A 19746-nucleotide genomic window follows, 5' to 3' on the forward strand; every position below is an offset into this window, starting at 1 on the left:
CAGCCTTGACTTCCTGGGCTGAAGTGATTCTCCCACCTCTGCTTCCCAAGTAGCTGGAACAACAGTCGTATGCCACCTCATCCAGCTAATTTTTTGTATTTTCAGTAGAGACAAGGTTTCGCCATGTTGCCCAGGCTGGTTTCCAACTCCTGAGCCTAAGCAATCCACCTGCCTCAACCTCTCCAAGTGTTGAGGTTATTGGTATGAGCCCCATGCCCAGCCACTGGTGGACTTTCAATCTTCAAAGGAGCAGCAGATCCAGAGGGTGATGCAGCAATACCCCACAGGATCCCTGAGCAGGACTCCCTACTAGGTCCCTACTAGGTCCAGCCTTTGGCATGCTCAAGAATACTAGTACCAGTTTGTCAGAGCTAACCTGACGCTCACCTCATCAGGAAAATCCTTGGGGTGGGGAGAGGTAAAACGGATCCTCATTTCAGGATCTACTCTGGAGACCTGATCCAGAAGATGAGCAAAACGAAGTCCTCCTTGCTTGGCTTTATAGTTGGTGGTAAAGCCACGGCTGAGATTGGTAGACACTGCATTGTTGAACTGGACCTCTGAATTGTCCCGAAAACTATTAACATTCTGACCAAGAAGTGTCACTTCTTTCAGCCCCTAAACATGGGAAAATATATTGGAATTTTAAAACTTTTGGGTAGCTTCATAAAAAACACTAATTAAAAATTGGCTGAAATTAACACATCTTTTGTTTTAAACAAAAGAAAAATCAAACCTACCAAGAGTCACCGATAAATGTGCTGTGTCCATAACCTGATAATTTCAAGCTTAGACATCTTACCTAAAGAGCTAAAACTCATAATGAAGCCTTATGTAAAAATTAATCTTCAAAACATTATTTAGAAGAGAAGAAAAACTGGAAACAAACTCAATAATCAACAATAATGGTTAATTTATGATAGATCTGTCATTTGAATGTTATACACTATGACTATACAAAGTATTCTCACCAAAAATATTTAACCTAAAGTAATCAAGCTTTTACACCTAACTTCCAGTTACCAGAATTCAGAGAGATATATTAAATGACAACATGAGGAAAAAAATCAGACAAAGGAGACTGATCTCTTCAAAAGAGAGACTGATCTCTTCAAAAGAGAGTCTGATCTCTTCAAAAAGTTAATGCATCATTTAAAGCAAACAACAACAAAAAAAATAAAAGAACTGTTTTAGATTTTTTTTTTTCTACCTCTTCTTGAGACAGGGTCTCCCTCTGTTGCCCAGGCTGGAGTGCAGTGGCATGATCATAGCTCACTGCAGCCTCGACCTCCCAGGCTTAAGCAATCCTCCTGCCTCCACCTCCCAAGTAGCTGGGACTACTTTTTTTTTTCTTTTGTAGAGAAGGGATTTCACCATGTTGCACAGACTGGTTTTAAACCCCTAACCTCAAGCAATCCTCCCACCTCAGCCTCCCAAAGTGCCTGGCTTAGATAACTATTGATCTTCATATATATGATAACGATATCATGGTTATAAAGAGAAAAATTGTTACTCATAGGAGATGCATACTGAAGTATCTAGGGGCAAGTGTCCTGAGGTCTACAAATTACTTCAAATGGTTCAGAAAAAATACATTTATGGGTGCATGGAGATAGGTGTATGACAAAATGTTAACAATCACATTTTTCCATTATACTAGTCTTTCAATTTGTCTGTTTGAAATTTTACATTATAGGCCGAGTGCAGTGGCTCACTCCTGAAATCCCAGCATTTTGGGAGGCTGAGGTGGGCAGATCACAAGGTCAGGAGGTCGAGACCAGCCTCGCCAACATGGTGAAACCCCATCTCTACTAAAAATGCAAAAAATTAGCTGGGTGTGGTGGCAGGTGCCTGTAATCCCAGCTACTCAGAAGGCTGAGGCAGGAGAATCACTTGAACCCAGGAGGCAGAGGTTGCAGTGAGCTGAGACCATGCCACTACACTCCAGCCTGGGCAACAGAGCGAGATTTCGTTTCAAAAAATAGAAATGTTATATTACAAAGTTTCATAAATAATGGTTGCTAGAAAAGACTTGTTTTGTAACTTTATTTTGACATAATTTCAATTTACAAACTGCAATATTAAAAGAATTCCCATATACTCTTTGCCTAAATTCATCAAATGTTAACAATGCTCCCCATTTGTTTATCACTCACATTCAGACACTCATATACACTCTCTTTCAACACACATACGACTACATTTTTTTTAAGCCTTCTGAGAAAAAGTCGCAGATATCATATTCTTTTACTCCCAAATACTTTAGTATATATTTCCTAAAAACAAGGCATTCTCCTATATAATTTCAGGACAATCATCAAAATCAGAAATATTGATACAATACTATTATCTAACCTACTTTCCATAAATCAAATGCTACCAATAGTCCAAATAATGTTCCTTTTTTTTTTTCTGAGACAGAGTCTCACTCCGTCACCCAGGCTGGAGTGCACTAGCGCAATCTTGGTTCACTGCAACCTCCATCTCCCAAGTTCAAGTGATTCTCCTGCTTCAGCCTCCTGAGTAGCTGGGACTACAGGCATGTGTCACCACGCCCAGCTAATTTTTTGTATTTTTTAGAAGAGACAGGTTTCACCACGTTGCCCTGGCTAGTCTCAAACTCCGGAGCTCAGGTAATCCACACACCTCAGCATCCCAAAATGCTAGGATTACAGGTGTGAGCCACCACACTCGGCCCAAATAATGTTCTTTATAACATTTTTTTCCCTGATCAGAATCCCAATCAAGGACCATGCAATGCATTTAGTTGTCATAACTCCAGTCTCCATAAAGGCTATTTATTTGTATAAGTCATTCTCTTATCTAAGAAGTAGGATATACTAAATGCAATGTGAATCCTGGATTGGATCCTGGAAACGAAGTAAGACATTAGTAGAGAAACAGGCAAAATCCAAACCAAGTCTCAAGAGAGTCGATAGTAACACACCAATATTAATCTCTTAGTTTTTGTTTTGTTTGTTTTATAATAGAGACAGCATCTCCCTGTGTTGCCCAGGCTGGTCTTGAACTCCTACGCTCAAGGCACCCTCCTGCCTTGGCCTCCCAAAGTGCTGGAATTACAGCACCAAAAAATGTACCGAAGAAAGATGGTAACACTCAAGGAAACTCTCTTTGCAACTTTCCTGTAAATGTAAACTCATTCCAAAACAAAAAGTTTATTTATTAAAAAGTAGGATATAAAACTAAGTAAAATACACACACATATATAAAAAGACATACAAACCAAATGCAGAATGACTTAAGGAACAATTGGGGAAGTCTGAATAAGGATGAACTGGAATGAGATGGTATTTAGCAATTTTTGTTAATGTCACTGGAAGAACTAATGGTATTAAAAATATTCTTGGCTGGGCGCAGTGGCTCACACCTGTAATCCCAGCACTTTAGGAGGCCAAGGAGGGTAGATCACCTAAGGTCAGGAGTTCGAGACCAGCCTGCCCAACATGGTGAAACCCTATCTCTACTAAAAATACAAAAATGGGCCAGGTGCGGTGGCTCACGCCTGTAATCCCAGCACTTTGGGAGGCTGAGGCGGGCGGATCACCTGAGGGCGGGAGTTCGAGACCAGCCTGACCAACATGGAGAAATCCTGTCTCTACTAAAAAAATACAAAATTAGCCAGGTGTGGTGGCGCATGCCTGTAATCCCAGCTACTTGGGAAGCTGAGGCAGGAGAATCATTTGAACCTGGGAGGTGGAGGTTGTGGTAAGCCAAGATCACAAAATTGCACTCCAGCCTGGTTAGTAATAATAGTGAAACTCTGTCTCAAAAAAAAAAAAAAAAAATACAAAAATTAGCCAGGTGTGGTGCCAGGCACCTATAATCCCAGTTACTCAGGAGGATAAGGCAGGAGAATCGCTTGAACCCGGGAGGTGGAGGTTGCAGTGAGCTGAGATCATACCACTGCACTCCAGCCTAGGCAACAGAGTGAGACTCCATCTCAAAAAAAAATGAAAAATAAAAGTAAATGAAACAAATATGGCAAAAGGCAACAATTGTTAAAATTAGGTGACTGTTAGCTGGGATAGAGGGGTCATTGTACTATTCTCTCTTTTCTGTATATTTAAGTATTTTTCATATAAAAAGATTAAAAAGACTTTTTATAAAAGCTGCTTACTTAGAAGACTTCCAATGGATAACCATTGTTTGAATGAACAAATGGACATTCTGGTAAAGGCACAATATTCTACACTCTTTGCAACTGTAGTCTAAAAATCTAAATGAAAGAAAAAAAATCTTAAAACTTACTATACAAGCAAAATTATTAAGTGACTAACAGATACTTTAAAATACAAGTAAAATCTTAATTTTCCACAAGTCTATGGCCTTGAATTCACTAAGACTCACTTTGATGTTATTAAGTTCCTTCTTTTACAGGCAAACGGCCTAGGAAGGCTGGTTAGTTTTGTCACCATCTCAGTCTATTTCAACAGAATGTCTCTATCCTGAAGGAGTGAGTTTTGGTACCGAGGGAGAGCTGGAAGGGGAGAGGAAGGAGACAACTTTAGACCAGGAAGCACTTGGAGAGGTGAGGTATGGAGAATGCCTCACAGAGCAGGGGAGCAGCTAGGGGCCAAATCAGGGAACTGATAATCTGGGGGTGGGGCAAGAGAAGACAGCACTGCCAGAATGTGAGGATGAAAGCCAACTGGTGACTTAGAACTGAAGCAGGGAGGCCAGGCACAGTGGCTCATGACTGTAATCCCAGCACTTTGGGAGGCCAAGACAGGATGATTGCTTGATCCCAGGAGTTCTAGACCAGCCTGAGCAACATAAAGAGACCTAATCTCTACAAATAATTTAAAAATTGGCTGGGCATGGTGGCACCTACCTGTGGTCACAGCTACTTGGGAAGCTGAGGTGGGAGAATCATTTGAGTCCAGGCAGTTGATGCTGCAGTGAGCTCTGACCACACCACTGTACTCCAGCTTAGGTGACAGAGTGATAGCCCGTCTCAAAAATAAAAAATAAGAAAAGAACTGGAGCAGGGGCTACCCTGGCCCTCTCCCATGATTCCTGCGCCAAACAAGTTAGGAAGCAGGGAGACACCACTGGAAGGAAAAGTCACCATATTCCCACCTATTGTCCTCTTCTGCAGGGGTAGCAGATTCAGGCCTGGGGCTAAGGAAAAGACCTCCTCAGAAGTTGAGGACCAGTTCCCAGTGGGAGGAAAAGGAACAGATCTCCCCTGTGGCTTCTGATCCGCCTTAGTCCCCTCATTTATTCTGTTCCTCAACTAGTAAGCTGGCTCAATGATAAAATGAACAATAAATCTGGGAGTTTTTCCTGGAAGAGACAAATACCTAATTCCTCGAAAACTTAGCTATGTGCCAGGTAATTAAAAACTTTTCCTCCAATCCTTCTAATAACCCTGCAAGCAAGGTATTCTTTTATTCTCTTTTCATAGATGAGATAAATGCATTACAACAACAGTTAAATTGACATGCCTAGAAACCAAGCCAGAATTCACACTCCATCACCTGACTGTAAACCCATGCCCTCTCCATCCACCGTGCTGCCTCCACAGTGGAGCTCTGTAATTTGTGGGCAATAAACCAATGATGTACACCCAAGTAGTTCTTTCTGGCCAAGCATGGTCCTAAACTTTAATAAGTCAGAGACAGCATAGGCTCCAAAACTACAAAGGTTATCCTCATCCTCCCCCAAACATGCTCACAGCAAGAAAGCCTGGAGAACTCTTCACCTGCTCAGAAAGTTTCTTCACTTCCTCTAGAATAGAGGCAATAGGCCGACTCCTCTCCCTTCCCCGGGTGAAAGGAACAATGCAGTAGCTACACATGTTGTCACAGCCTCGCATGATCGACCTGGAGAAGAAAGTACCAGAACTTAGTAATAGTAGCAGGGTGTGCTGGTGTGACCCAAAGAGCAGGTCTCAGCTCTAATGGCATTATTCTTTGGCTCCGAATCCTCTTGCCACAGTGCTCACACTGGACCAATCTGAGATCTAAGCACTAAAGTAGACCTTTTTTATCTTTAAAAATTGGTATCTAATCACAGAATACAAACCAAACTATAACCAGTGGGACAGTGGCTAGCCTTGAGGAAGCACAGCGGTGAGGGGCTCGAGTACACACTTACCACACCTGGACTTTCTACTGTTTTTTTGTTTTGTTTTGTTTTGTTTTGTCTCTGTCCCAACTATTTAACCTTGCTTTAGCGGCAAAAGCAGCCAGAGATAATATGTGAATAAATGGGCATGTTTGTATTCCAATAAAACCTTATTTACAAAAAGAGGTGGTAAGCTATTTGGCAACCTCTGTTATAGAAAATTTAATGCTTTGCCAGGCACGGTGGCTCACGCCTGTAATCCCAGCACTTTGGGAGGGTGAAGTGGGCAGATCATGAGGTCAGGAGATCGAGACCATTCTGGCTAACACAGTGAAACCCCGTCTCTACCAAAAATACAAAAAAAGTCAGCCAGGTGTGGTGGCACGCGCTTGTAGTCCCAGCTACTCGGGAGAGCAAGACAGGAGAATCGCTTGAACCCAGGAAGCAGAGGTTGCAGTGAGCCGAGATCGCACCACTGCACTCCAGCTTGGGCAACAGAGCGAGATTCAGTCTCAAAAAAAAAAAAAAGAAAAGAAAAAGAAAATTTAATGCCATGGCCAGGCACAGTGGTTCACCCTTATAATCCCAGGATTTTGGAAGGCTGAGGTGGGAGGATCACTAGAGCTCAGGAGTTTGAGACCAGCCTGGGCAATATAGTGAGACCCTATCTCTGTAAAAATTTTTTAAAAATTAGCCAGGTGTGGTGGTGCACACCTTTAGTCCCAGCTACTCAGGGGACTAAAGCAAGAGCCCAGGAGGTCAAGGCTGCAGTGAGCCCTGATCATGCCACTGCACTCCGGCCTGGGTGACAAGAGTGAGACTGTGTCTCAAAAAAAAAAAAAGTGTGAAAGGAAGAAGAGGCTTATTCCCCATCTCTAAGGCAGTGACTCACACAAAGGCAGACGTGGCACTGGGGCTTGTCTGGACTGGCATGACATCAGCATAGGTCTCGTCCAGAGAGAGCAGCACGTTGGCAGCTTGCTGGCCTGACTCAGCAACAGCCAGCAGCCGGGGAAGGTCCCGGTAGGCATCAGGACCAGCCAAAACATCTACCATTTTCTCCCTGTTGAGGATCTCCTCCTTCAACCTCTCAGCCATGCAGCCTGGAAGGGAAAAAGAAACAAACACCTTTCCCCAAATTCACCGGGTGTTTAATGGCTTCTTATTCCACTTTATCTCTAGCTGGGATTAGAGACTAGGGCACAAAAAACTTCTCTAAGAATTGAGTATCATCCTTCAAATTTAACCAACACTCCCATACCGCTGGAGCCTGCAGCTTCCTATATAAGAAAATCACAGAGGCCGGGCGCGGTGGCTCAAGCCTGTAATCCCAGCACTTTGGGAGGCCGAGACGGGCGGATCACGGGGTCAGGAGATCGAGACCATCCTGGCTAACACGGTGAAAACCCGTCTCTACTAAAAATACAAAAACTAGCCGGGCGAGGTGGCGGGCGCCTGTAGTCCCAGCTACTCCGGAGGCTGAGGCAGGAGAATGGCATAAACCCGGGAGGCGGAGCTTGCAGTGAGCTGAGATCCGGCCACTGCACTCCAGTCCGGGCGACAGAGCGAGACTCCGCCTCAAAAAAAAAAAAAAAAAAAAGAAAATCACAGAAAAGGGTTCCAGAGCAATTCAATTAAACGCCCAGAAAAAAAAATTAAACCACCGGCCAGGTGCGGTGGCTCACACCTATAATTCCCGTATTTTGGGAGGCCGAGGCAGATGAATCACCTGAAATGGAGAGTTCAAGACCAGCCTGACCAACATAGAGAAACCCCGTCTCTACTAAAAATACAAAATTACCCGGGTGTGGTGGCACATGCCTGTAATCCCAGCTACTCAGGAAGCTGAGGCAGGAGAATCGCTTGAACCCAGGAGGCAGAAGTTGCGGTGAGCCAAGATCTTGCCATTGCACTCCAGCCTGGGCAACAAGAGCAAAACTCCACCTCAAAGGAAAAAAAAGGAAATTCATGTTGTCCCTTCAGACTCCAATTCTATCCATAACTCTGTGCTACCATGAGCTGCATTAGACTCTAGGCAGGATATACCACTTTCTGAGCACCTATTACCTCAAGGAACTATGGAAAGCCCTTTCATGAACTTTATCTCATTTAATCCTGTAGCCTCTGTCAGTAACTACAAGAATTGCATGGGGTATATAAGATTTCTTCAGACACTGGGAACCCAGCCTCTAAAGGAAACACTAGCAAATAAAGTCACATAGAGTCCAAGTTTCAAAACTGACAAAATGCGTAAATTACCAGTTACCTAGAATCCCAATCCTCAGAGGAACCCGGGAGCGGGGCCGCCTTGTCTTCAAGGCTTTAAGCTGATGTAAACGGTTCCAGATGGTCTGCTCAGCCTTCTCCCTACAGAGATCAAAGGAGGCAAAACTGAACCAAAAATAAACCAGAGGAATCTAAGAGAGTAGGACAGTGGGAAGAAAATAAAAACCACCTTCAACCCTTTAAACCAAGCTTTTCCAACCTACAGCCCACAGGTCGCATACAGCCAGGATGGCTTTGAATGCAGTCCAACACAAATTCATAAACTTTCGTAAATCATTATGAGATTTTTTTTTGCGATTTTTTTTTTTTTTTTTTTTTTTTTTTTAGCTCATCAGCTATTATTAGTGTTAGTGTATCTTATGTGTGGCCCAAGACAATTCTTCTTCTTCCAATGTGGCCCAGGGAAGCCAAAAGATTAGACAGCCCTGCCTTAAATGAGTATCTACCGTTTACACTTGGGGAAGGTAGATAGGGGGCCGCCTGAAGAAGCAACACTTGCTATGATTTATCTTTCCTAGAATGACACCCTTCCTACACATCTTCAAATCCTGACAAGGCTTTAAGCCAAACTCAAAAGCAATCTACTTCACAAGGCCTTCCCCAATTCTCCTCTGTTGGAGAGTTTGTCCTTCCTTTAACTGCCCTTCAACTTTTTTTTTTATGATTCCAGATCCTAATGCCCTTCTACTTTAACTAGATTTTTCCCTGTACTTAGGAATTTCTCTTTTTTTTTTTTGGAGATGGAGTCTCACTTTGTCACCAGGCTGGAATGCAATGGTGTAATCTCGGCTCACTGCAACCTCCAACTCCCTGGTTCAAGCAATTATCCTGCCTCAGTCTCCTGAGTAGCTGGGATGACAGGCATGCACCACCAGGCCTGGCTAATTTTTGTGTTTTTAGTAAAGACGGGGTTTCACTATGTTGGCCAGACTGGTCTCAAACTCCTGACGTCATGATTTGCCCACCTTGGCCTCCCAAAGTGCTGGGATTACAGGTGTGATCCACCACGCCTGGCCAGCAATTTATCTTTTATTTTTCTTTGTAGATGCAGGGTCTTACTTAGTTGCCCAGGCTGGTCTTGAATAGCTCCCTGCAGCTTTGAACTCCTGGACTCAAGTGATCCTTCCCACCTTGACCTCTAAGAGTGCTGGGATTATAGGTGTGACACACTGCACCCAGCCTCACTGTTTGATTTTTTTTGAACTAGCATTTTCTGCCAGATGTTGGAGCTATTTGTTCATCTATCTTAGTTCCCACATCAGACTAAGCTCCTCAAAGCCAGGCCATGGAAGAAGGGTTCATTTCTGAATCACCCAAAGCACACAGCTCAGTGTCAAGCAGCAGAGGTCTACAGAAGAAAAATGTCAGATGAATTAATTGAGGGTATAGCCGGATATGGAAACATTAACACTAGCATGTTTTGAACACAGAACCAAAGTGAAAAAGAAGGTATGTTCACCTCTGATGGATGTCACCCATCTCTATTCAAAACTCTCTCCCTGAGCCTATGACTGCATCCTACCCCAGGCAGCTATACTATAAATACATGCCATTAGTTACAAAACAAAGCTCAGGAAGAGCTGAGTGGCTCAGCACATTCTTGGTTTCCTCATCTATAACAGCACCAAACACACAGCGTTGTTGTGATCATTAAATTTTTTTTTTTTTTTTTTTTGAGATGCAGTCTTGCTCTGTCACCCAGGCTGGAGTGCAGTGGCGCAATCTCAGCTCACTGCAAACTCCGCCTCCCGGGTTCCAGCAATTCTCCTGCCTCAGCCTCCCGAATAGCTGGGACTACAGGTGCCCACCACCACGTCCGGCTAATTTTTTGTATTTTTAGTATAGACGGGGTTTCACCACGTTGGCCAGGATGGTCTCGATCTCCTGACCTCATGATCCGCCCACCTCGGCCTCCCAAAGTGCTGGGATTACAGGCGTGAGCCACCACGCCCAGCCCATGATCATTAAATTTGTTCATGCATTATGTTACTCACTCAGAACCTGACACCACGGTACATGCTCAGCCGATGTCAGCCAGTTGTATAAAGACTATCTCCACTGTGGGAAAACTGCAAGTCCTGCTGCCGCGGGGCCGCTGGCTCGTCTCCATAGACAGCCAGGCCAGGCACTGTTAGCTGTGGCATTATTACATAAGATACATTCACTCCTAGGAAAAGAACAAATTCGCACCTGATAGAGCACGTGACAAGGAGAATTACATCTGCCTGAATGGAGAGAAAGGAAAACAAGAAAAATTACAATCTTGGAATCTTGGATATTAGCCTTATACAGTTCCTGCCGTACAGCTCTTTATTATTTTTTTTTCCTTTTTTTTTTTTTGAGACAAGAGTCCCACTCTGTTTCCCAGGCTGGAGTGCAGTGGGGCAATCTCCGCTCACTGCAACCTCCACCTCCCAAGCGGTTCAAGCAATTCTCCTTCCTCAGCCTCGGATTACAGGCGCCCACTACCACACCCAGCTAATTTTTGTATTTTTAGTACAGATGGGGTTTTACCACGTTGGCCAGGCTGGTCTCGAACTCCTGACCTCACGTGATCCACCTGCCTTGGCCTCCCAAAGTGCTAGGATTACAGGCGTGAGCCACTGCACCCAGACTATTATTTTTCTTTAACTATTTTTTTTCCTTTTTTTTTTTTTTTTTTTTAAATAGAGAAGGGAGTCTCACTCATTTGCCCAGGCTGAAGAGCAATAGCATAACCATAGCTCACTGCAGCCTCAAACTCCTGTCTTTAAGCAATCCTGCCTTGGCCTCCCGAAGTGCTGGGATCACAGGCATGGTAACCCACACCTGGACATTTTAACCATTTTTAAGTGTACAGTCCTGTGGCATTAAGAACATCTGCAATTTCATAACTATGCATTTTCCATAACTTTTTCATCATCTGCAACTAAAACTCTGTACTCATTAAACAGTAACTCTCCAACTTCCCTCCCCACAGCCAATTCTTAACTTAGCTCCTTGCCTGGAGATGCACATCACCATAAAAGTTTCAAAAATAGCTCGAACAACTCAGTACAACTCAGTCCCATGGTGAACACTTCACCCAAGGGAACTCTCTCTCACCAGGGGGCACCCTGCTCCTGAAACTGCACCTAAGAATGGGCACAAATGCAGAATCTCGCCCAGGTCCAGGAAACAAAGGAAATAGGAAATGCATGTACCTCTTGGAGGTTTCTGGTCCGCAGGTAGCCACTCTTCTGTAAGATGGACCAGGCTATCTCTGTGTCATTCACATTCATCTGGCAGCCATAGGTCTCAAGGTAGACTGCAGTGTGAGGTTGGGGGGAATCCATGGTAGATAGATTAGAAGGGGCCTCGTGTCTCAAAAGGTCTCCTTCCCAAATGCTCTAGAAATATCTGAGGCACCTGGTTATCCACTGAGTCCCCTATTGCCTCAATCCTAAGATAACATAAATTGCCAGATGTACCCCCAAATTAATGATAGACCTTCAGCACAAAAGAAATACCATATTAGGCTGGGCTCAGTGGTTCATGCCTATAATCCCAGTACTTTGGGAGGCTGAGACAGGAGGATTACTTGAGCCCAGGAGTTTGAGACCAGCCAGGGCGACATAGGGAGACCCTGTCTCTACAAAAAATTTAAAAATTAGCCAAGTGATACATGCCTGTGGTCCCAGCTACTCAGGAAGCTGAGGAAGAACTGCTTGAGCCCAGGAGTCTGAGGCAGCAGTGAGCCATGATCACACCACTGCACTCAGCCTGGGCAACAGAGTGAGACCCTGTCTCAAACAAACATAAAAATATACCACATTATATATCCACACCAATTACAAGGCATGTTATCTTTTAAATGGGGAAAACACGTACCTGAGAATCAAGGAAATATAGTTTTAAAACCAATTAGAAAAGGAAGGACTAGGCCGGGCATGGTGGCTCACGCCTGTAATCCCAGCACTTTGGGAGGCCAAGGCAGGCGGATCACTTGAGGTCAGGAGTTCGAGACCAGCCTGGCCAACGTGGTGAAATCCACGTCTCCACTAAAAACACAAAAAATTAGCCAGGTGTGGTGGTGTGCACCTGTAATCCCAGCTACTCAGGAGGCTGAGGCAGGAGAATCACTTGAACTCAGGAGGCAGAGGTTGCAGTGAGCTGAGATCGCACCATTGCGCTCCAACCTGGGTAACAGAGCGAGTCTCAAAAAAAAAAAAATGAAAAGAAAAGAAAAGGAAGGACTAGCTGATAGTGTTTATCAGCCTGAAGGGAAAATAAGTTTAAATCCACATGTTACACTCCTCCTCAAAATAAAGAGGTTTTCCAGCCTCTGGAAGTAGCAGCAGTGGCCAGAGGGTACATAAAGTCACAAAATTAAAATGAGGCCTCTTCTTACAGTAACTTCATCTTAAATGAAAGCAAGGCTATATTATGAAGTAAAACAAATTTTGTACACAGTTGTAAGAATATGAATTTCACATTCTGGCAGCTGTCCCCACCAGCAGGTCTTATTTCCAGACTCCAATAAATTCCAACTAAAAGTTAAGAGCTGAATGATAATAAGCTTTTGTTCAAATGATTCTCCCACCTCAGCCTCCTGAGTAGCTAGGACTACAGGTGCAGGTTACCACACCTGGCTGATTTTTTATTTTTTGTAGAGATGGTGTTTCACCATGTTAGCCAGGCTGTTCTTGAACTCCTGGGCTCAAGCAATCCACCCATCTCGGCCTCCCAAGGTGCTGGGAATACAGGCATGAGCCACCGTGCCCAGCCAAGTTTCTTGATATTAATATTATTGGGTGGAGTCTGATGATTCCCACAGCCTTCCCTCACTTTTAACCTTCCAAGCCAGGTCTGTAATAAAAGAATCACGCCAGGAATGACAGAAAGGAGCAAGGCAGGAAGCCCAAAGGGATAAGAGAAGTAAAACCAACCTTTTCTCTCCCTTCCAAGAAGTTCATCCATCATGAGATAGGGAGGTGGGTCTTCCACTTCTGAAGACAGCTTCTCCTGAGGAGCTGAGGTACTTCTTAAAAAATGTTGAAAAGTCGGTCCAGTGGCCAGCCTGGAGCTGAAATCCTTCCGAGCTCCATCCTCCTGCCTCTCTGGACTGGGACACGTGGTACTAGAGAGACTGCTGTGTGCCCTGCATATCCTCAGCGACAGCCAAGACACAGAGGCCAATGGCCCCCACCCCAGAGACCTCTGCACTTGGAGGACCCACTGTAAAGGGTGCATGGCACTAAACAGCCCACGGTCTGCAAAAGAATGACAGACATCACCAGCATTTATTGAACACTATGGACAGGACACTGCTGTGAGCACGTCAAGTGTATACATCCATTTACCCCTCACAAAAGCCCATGATGAAGGTACTCCTAATAATATGAGCTTTGTTTTACAGTTGAAAAAACGGAGGCAACTTGCCCAAGACCACACAGAGGAATGTCAGAGATGAGATGCAAATCCAGTGTTTTCAAAACAAGGGGTGGTAGAGATGAGATGGAAAGCCCTGACAAATTGACAAAATAGCACCTTGTGCCAAGACCAGTTCCCAAGGCTTTAAGTGTATTAACTCATTAAATCTTTACAGCAATCCTAGGAAACAGACACTATTATTGTTCCTATTTCGAAAGACATAGGTTGAGGAACTCACCTAAGCTCCTACAGCCAGTAAGCAGTCAAACAAGACCTCAGGTAAAAATCCGTATGGATGCAAAGCCCGTGCCAATACCCATCTTGCTACACTGCCTCTTAATACTGTGAAAACCACTCACTGTCTGAGGGCATCTTCCTTTGAGTTCCTCCAGAAGGAAAGCATTTAATGTGAGGGCACTGTATGCCTGATCAGTGACTCCTTCTACCCTTTAAGAGTCTTGGCTGGGCGCAGCCGCTCACGCCTCTAATCCCAGGACTTTGGGAGGCCGAGGCAGGAGGATCACTTGAGGTCAGGAGTTCAAGACCAGCCTGGCCAACATGGCAAAACTCCGTTTCTACTAAAAATACAAAAGTTAGCCAGATGTGGTGGCACATGCCTATAGTCCCAACTACTCAAGAGGCTGAGGTAGGAGAATCGCTTGAACCCAGGAAGCAGAAGTTGCTATGTACTGAGGTCGCACTACAGTGTGGACAACAGAGCGAAACTCTGTCTCAAAAAAAACACAAGTTTCAAACTACTACCTTCAAACTTTCTACCCAGACCCTCTCACACTTGGTTTAGCAAATAACACAACCTTTATAGAGAACAATTTGCCACTTTCCATCAAAATTACAAGTGTGCAAACCATCTGACAAAGCATTTCCACTCATATTTATCCTGCAGATAAATCTATGCACATACAAAATGACCTATGTATAAAGACATTCAGTCTAGGCACGGTAGCTCATGCCTGTAATCCCAGCACTTTGGGACGCTGAGGCTGGTGGATCACTTGAGGCCAGGAGTTCGAGACCAGCCTGGCCAACACAGTGAAGCCTCATCTCTACTAAAATAAAAAAATTAGCTGGATGTGGTGGCACACACCTGTATTCTGAGCTACCCGGGAGGCTGAGGCATGACAATCTCTTGAGCCCAGGAAGAGAAGGTTGCAGTGAGCCAAGATCACGCCACTGCACTCTAGCCTGGACAACAGAGTGAGACTGTCTCAAAAAATAAAAATAAAAGATATTCAATGCAACAGTGTTTCTAATAGCAAAAGAAAGGGAAAGATCTAAATGTCATCAATAAAGGACTAGTTAAGTAAGTTCTGGTACATCCATACAATGGAACAAGATACAACTGTTAGAAACCAAGGCTGGTGCCAGGTGCAGTGGCTCATGCTTGTAATCCCAGCATTTTGGGAAGCTGAGACAGAAACATCACTTGAGCCAGGAATTTGAAACCAGCCTGGGCAACATAGTGAGACCTCATCTCTATAAAAATAACAAAAAATAGCCGGGCACAGTGATGCACACCTGTAGTCCCAGCTACTAAGGAGGCTGAAGTGGAAGGACTGCTTGAGCCTGGGAGGTCAATGCTGCAGTGAGCCATAATCGCACCACTGCACTCCAGCTTGGGTGACGGAGTGAGACCCTATCTCAAAAAAAAAAAAAAGTGAGGCTGAACCTATACATGACAAAGGCAAGGAAGTAAAATGCTCCATGCTACCTACATTATACTATTGATGAATCTGTGGGGAAAGAGGGTGGGAATACTGAATTTGCAGGTACATACAATATCTCTAGAGTGCATAAGAAACAATAGTTGCCTCCCAGGAAGACTTAGGTAACTAAGGTACAGGAGATGAAGCCATACTATTTACTTTCTTTTTTTTTTTTTAATTTTCTGACTAAGGAAGAATTCTAGGATCACCATATATTTTTAATGGACCCCCTGACTATGGCCTACCACACTCCAGCCATGCCACACTTCTTTGTATTAATCTTCACTAGCTTATAGGATGTTACACATGCTGTTCTCTGGCTGGCATATCTTCCCTCTAGTGGCTGTATGACACCTATGATACTTTCAGCTTTCTTCCTCTGGGAAGACTGCTCTGGCCATCACCCCCGAAGTCTAGGTGGGGTCCTTCTCTGGGTTCCCAAAGCTCTCTTCTACCTCTCCATCACAAGACTCATGACACTTTGCTGTTATTACTGACACTTCTGCCAGCCCTAGTAAACTGGCAGGTTCCTGCAAGCAGTGAACAAGCATCATTCATTTCTACACCTTCACCATCTCCAATTGTGGTAGCTGCCTCAAGGCAGGTGCTAAACATCAGTGGTTCCCAACCTTTTTGGTACTAGGCATCGGTTTCATGGAAGACAATTTTTCCACAGACAGGGAAGCAGGGGTGTGTTGAAACTGTTCCACCTCAGGCATTTAGATTCTCATAAGGAGCATGTAATCTTGAGCCAGTGTGGTGGCTCACATCTATAATCCCAGTACTTTGGGAGGCCGAGGTGGTGGCTCACATCTATAATCCCAGTACTTTGGGAGGCCGAGGCAGCAGGATTGCTTGAGCTCAGGAGTTCGAGATCAGCCTGGCCAACATGGCAAGACCCTGTCTCTACAACAAATTAAAAAATAAAAACTTAGCCAGCCATTGTGGTGTGTGCCTGTAGCCCCTGCAACTGCAGAAGCTGAGGTAGGAGGATCACTTGAGCCGGGGATGCAGAGGTTGCAGTGAGCCGAGATTGTGCCACCACACTCTAGCCTGGGCAACAGAGAGAAATCCTGTCTCCAAAAAAAAAAAAAAAAAAAAAAAAAGGAAATGGAATGCACAACCTAGATCCCTTGCACACACACAGTTCACAATAGGGTTTGTGTTCCCATGAGAATCTAATGCCACGGCCGATCTGACAGGAGGCAGAGCTCAGGCAGTAACACCAGCTTGCTACTCACCTCCTGCTGTGCAGCCTGGTTCCTCACAGGCCACGGACAGGTACCCCTAGGGTTAGGGGAACCCTGCTATACATGTGTAAAGAGCAGATGTGGCCCATTACCTTTCCAATGAGATCACCTGCCACATCTGCTACTAGCACTTAGGAGCAATGCCAACCCAGTTTCAAGTGTCAGAAGAACAGCCTCAAAGTGTGAGCTTTAAAATAGCCCATTTCTACTCCATAATTGCTGTGTGACCTTTGGCAAGACAAATTTCTGTCTCTGAGTCACCAATTCCACTTGTGTAAAATAAGGATAAAAGGAGCACTTACCCCCTCCCCGCAAGAAGTGTTATAAGAATAAGATATTAAAAACCCAACTTGAGATACAGTAAGTGTTCACTAACTGCAATTCACAGCCCACACCCCCTTTCATGGAGAGTATTAGAGCATCCTGGTTAAGAGTATGGACTCTACTAAAAATACAAAAATTAGTCGGGTGTGGTGGCACGCGCCTGTAATCCTAGCTACCCAGGAAGCTGAGGCAGGAGAACAGGAGAATCGCTGGAACTCGGGAGGCAGGGGCTACAGTGAGCCAAAATCACGTCACTGCACTCCAGCCTGGGCGACAGAGCAAGACCCCGCAAAAAAAAAAAAAAAAAAAAAAAACAGTATAGACCCTAGAGTCTGAATCTGACCCCACTGCTGCCAACCCAGCTAAACCTTAGGCACCTGTCTTAAACTCTGGGAGCCTCTTGATGGGGATAATAGCACCTATCTCCATAAGCTTACTGTGGGATCAAATGCAATAATACAAGCAAAATGCTTTGCATAACACAGTGTAGAAGCCTCTCTGAAAGCTCGAAATTAATTTTGACAGTCGGCAATGAGGCTGGAACAATAGTGTACAACATCCCAAACACTTTATTGGCTGGTTACAATGCGTTAGGCATAGTGCAAAGCATTTTCCGCGAATTATTACCTATAACCCTCACAGCAACCCTGTGAGGCAGGCTGTACTGTCAACCCCACTTCACGGGTGGCGAAGTGAAGCCTTGGAAGAAGTGGAGGTGACCTGTCCAAGGTCACACGGGGTTAGGCTGCGGGGTCAGGGTACGAACCCCGACAGCCTGACGCCAGGCCCCACGCCGTAACCACCGTGCCATCCTCCCTCTTGAACACCGCGCGCTTCCCGGGATCCGCGGCCCCTCCTGCCCCAGGCGCCACTCAAAAGCAGGTGCGCAGCCCACCCCGGCGGGCGCGCTGCTCACCTCCCGCAGCAGCAACAGTGCCCGGGGTCCCGCAGCGTAAGTTCTGCCGGCAAATAGACTCCACTCACCGGTCCGCCGCTGGGCTGATACACAAGCGACTTCCGTTCCGCCGGTACTTCAGGCCGGGTCATTCTAACGGAAGTGCTTCCTTTTTACAGTCCGGGTGGACCCAAAGCTCCGTGGCGGCTCTGAACTTTAGGGCAGCCACTAACCACGGACTTAAGAGGCAATTGAGAGCCTCAAAGTGGGTGAGTGCAAATGAAATGTGCGCTAAATGTCAGATACATCGGATGTGGAAGAAGAAATGTCAAATGGTGTCAAATAGTTCATATATATAATGTTTATATTGATTATGTGCTGCAATAATTGTTGGGACATATTGGGTACATTCGTTGAATTTTTTTTTTTATTTGTAGCTATGGTGACAGAAATATTTGAATTAACTTCACCTGTTGTTTCTTTTTACTTTTTCAATGTGGCTAGCGGGAGGGGGGAAATTGGTGTGGTCATGGCTCACTGCAGCTTCCGCCTCCCATGCTAAAGCAGTTCTCCCACCTCAGCCTCCCAAGTGGCTGGGACTACAGGCAGGCGCCACCACGCCCAGCGAATTTTTTTTTTTTTTTTTGGAGAGACGGGTCTACCCGTGTTGCCCAGGCACGTCTCAAACTCCTACCTAGGCGCAAGCCATCCTCCCACCTTGGCCTCCCAAAGTGCTGGGATTGTAGGTGTGAGCCACCGTACCGGGTCCTTACTGGGAAATTTTAAGTCACCTAAGAGGTTCACGCTCTATTTCTATTGGAGGGTGCTGCCCTGTAGGTTAATGACTTCCTGATTCACATCTCCAGCTGGACCCTTCCTGCAGTTCCAGAACCATAGCTCAGCTGCCTACTTGACACTTCTTGGGTGTCTGATGACCATCTCTAACTTACACAGAACTCTTCATTTCCACACACGCACCTTCACCAAAAACCTGTACCTGCCTTTCTGGCCCATCTCAGTAAATGGCCCAACCATCCATTTTCTTCACCTCCCTGGATCCCCACATTCTACCTGTCAGCAAGCCCTGTCAACTTTAACAACAAAATGTCAAATCTGTCTACTCGGTAGCTACAACTACCCAGGCCACCATTGTCTCATTAGAAACAATCACAGTAGCCTGCTAACGGTCACCTTGTCTCCTGAGAACAGTTTCCCACACATAGCCTAAGGGAATTTGTCTGTTTTATTAAATCAAATTATATCACTCCTCTCCTGAAAACTCTCCGTGGCAGGCTGGGCATAGTGGCTCATGCCTGTAATCCCAGCACTTTGGGAGGCCAAGATGGGCAGATTGCTTGAGCCCAGGAGTTCTAGACTAGCCTGAACAACATGATGAAACACCATATCTACAGAAAACACAAAAATTAGCCTGGCGTGGTGGCGGGTGCCTGTGGTCCCGGCTACTCAGAAGGCTGAGGCAGGAAGATTACTTGAGCCAGGGAAGTTGAGGCTTCAGTGAACCATGATCTCAACACTGCACTCCAGCCTGGGTACCAGAATGAGACCATGTCTGGAAAAAGGAAAACACAAAAACGGCCAGGCACAATGGCTCACGCCTGTAATCCCAGCACTTTGGGCAACTGAGGTGGTTGGATCACGAGGTCAGGAGTTCAAGACCTGCCTGACCAATATGGTAAAACCTCGTCTCTACTAAAAATACAAAAAAGAAAATTAGCTGGGCATGGTGCCACATGCCTGTAGTCCCAGCTGCTTGGGAGGCTGAGGC

At 45.2% G+C, this 19746-nt stretch overlaps 1 protein-coding gene across 4 annotated transcripts in view; it reads right to left on the minus strand.

The window, feature by feature from the left end:
- Positions 1 to 18123, minus strand: part of CDK5RAP1 (CDK5 regulatory subunit associated protein 1) — a 38678-nt gene extending 20555 nt beyond the window's left edge. Inside the window, exons 1-8 of one of the 4 annotated variants that reach the window (XM_023220434.1) lie at positions 17982 to 18112; positions 13284 to 13459; positions 11559 to 11662; positions 10567 to 10601; positions 8357 to 8457; positions 6983 to 7193; positions 5726 to 5846; positions 388 to 618 (exon numbers count right to left, since the gene is read on the minus strand). In XM_023220434.1, the coding sequence (XP_023076202.1) occupies positions 388 to 618; positions 5726 to 5846; positions 6983 to 7193; positions 8357 to 8457; positions 10567 to 10601; positions 11559 to 11662; positions 13284 to 13459; positions 17982 to 18112 (1110 nt within the window). Of the gene's footprint in view, positions 1 to 387; positions 619 to 5725; positions 5847 to 6982; positions 7194 to 8356; positions 8458 to 10566; positions 10602 to 11558; positions 11663 to 13283; positions 13608 to 17981 lie in introns of all 4 variants that reach the window. The other 3 variants (XM_023220431.1, XM_023220432.1, XM_023220433.1) reach the window with 3 other exon arrangements.
- Between the last annotated feature and the right edge of the window lie 1623 nt (positions 18124 to 19746).

This window comes from Piliocolobus tephrosceles, chromosome 20 (genome assembly GCF_002776525.5).
Source record: "Piliocolobus tephrosceles isolate RC106 chromosome 20, ASM277652v3, whole genome shotgun sequence".
Lineage (NCBI taxonomy): Eukaryota > Metazoa > Chordata > Mammalia > Primates > Cercopithecidae > Piliocolobus > Piliocolobus tephrosceles.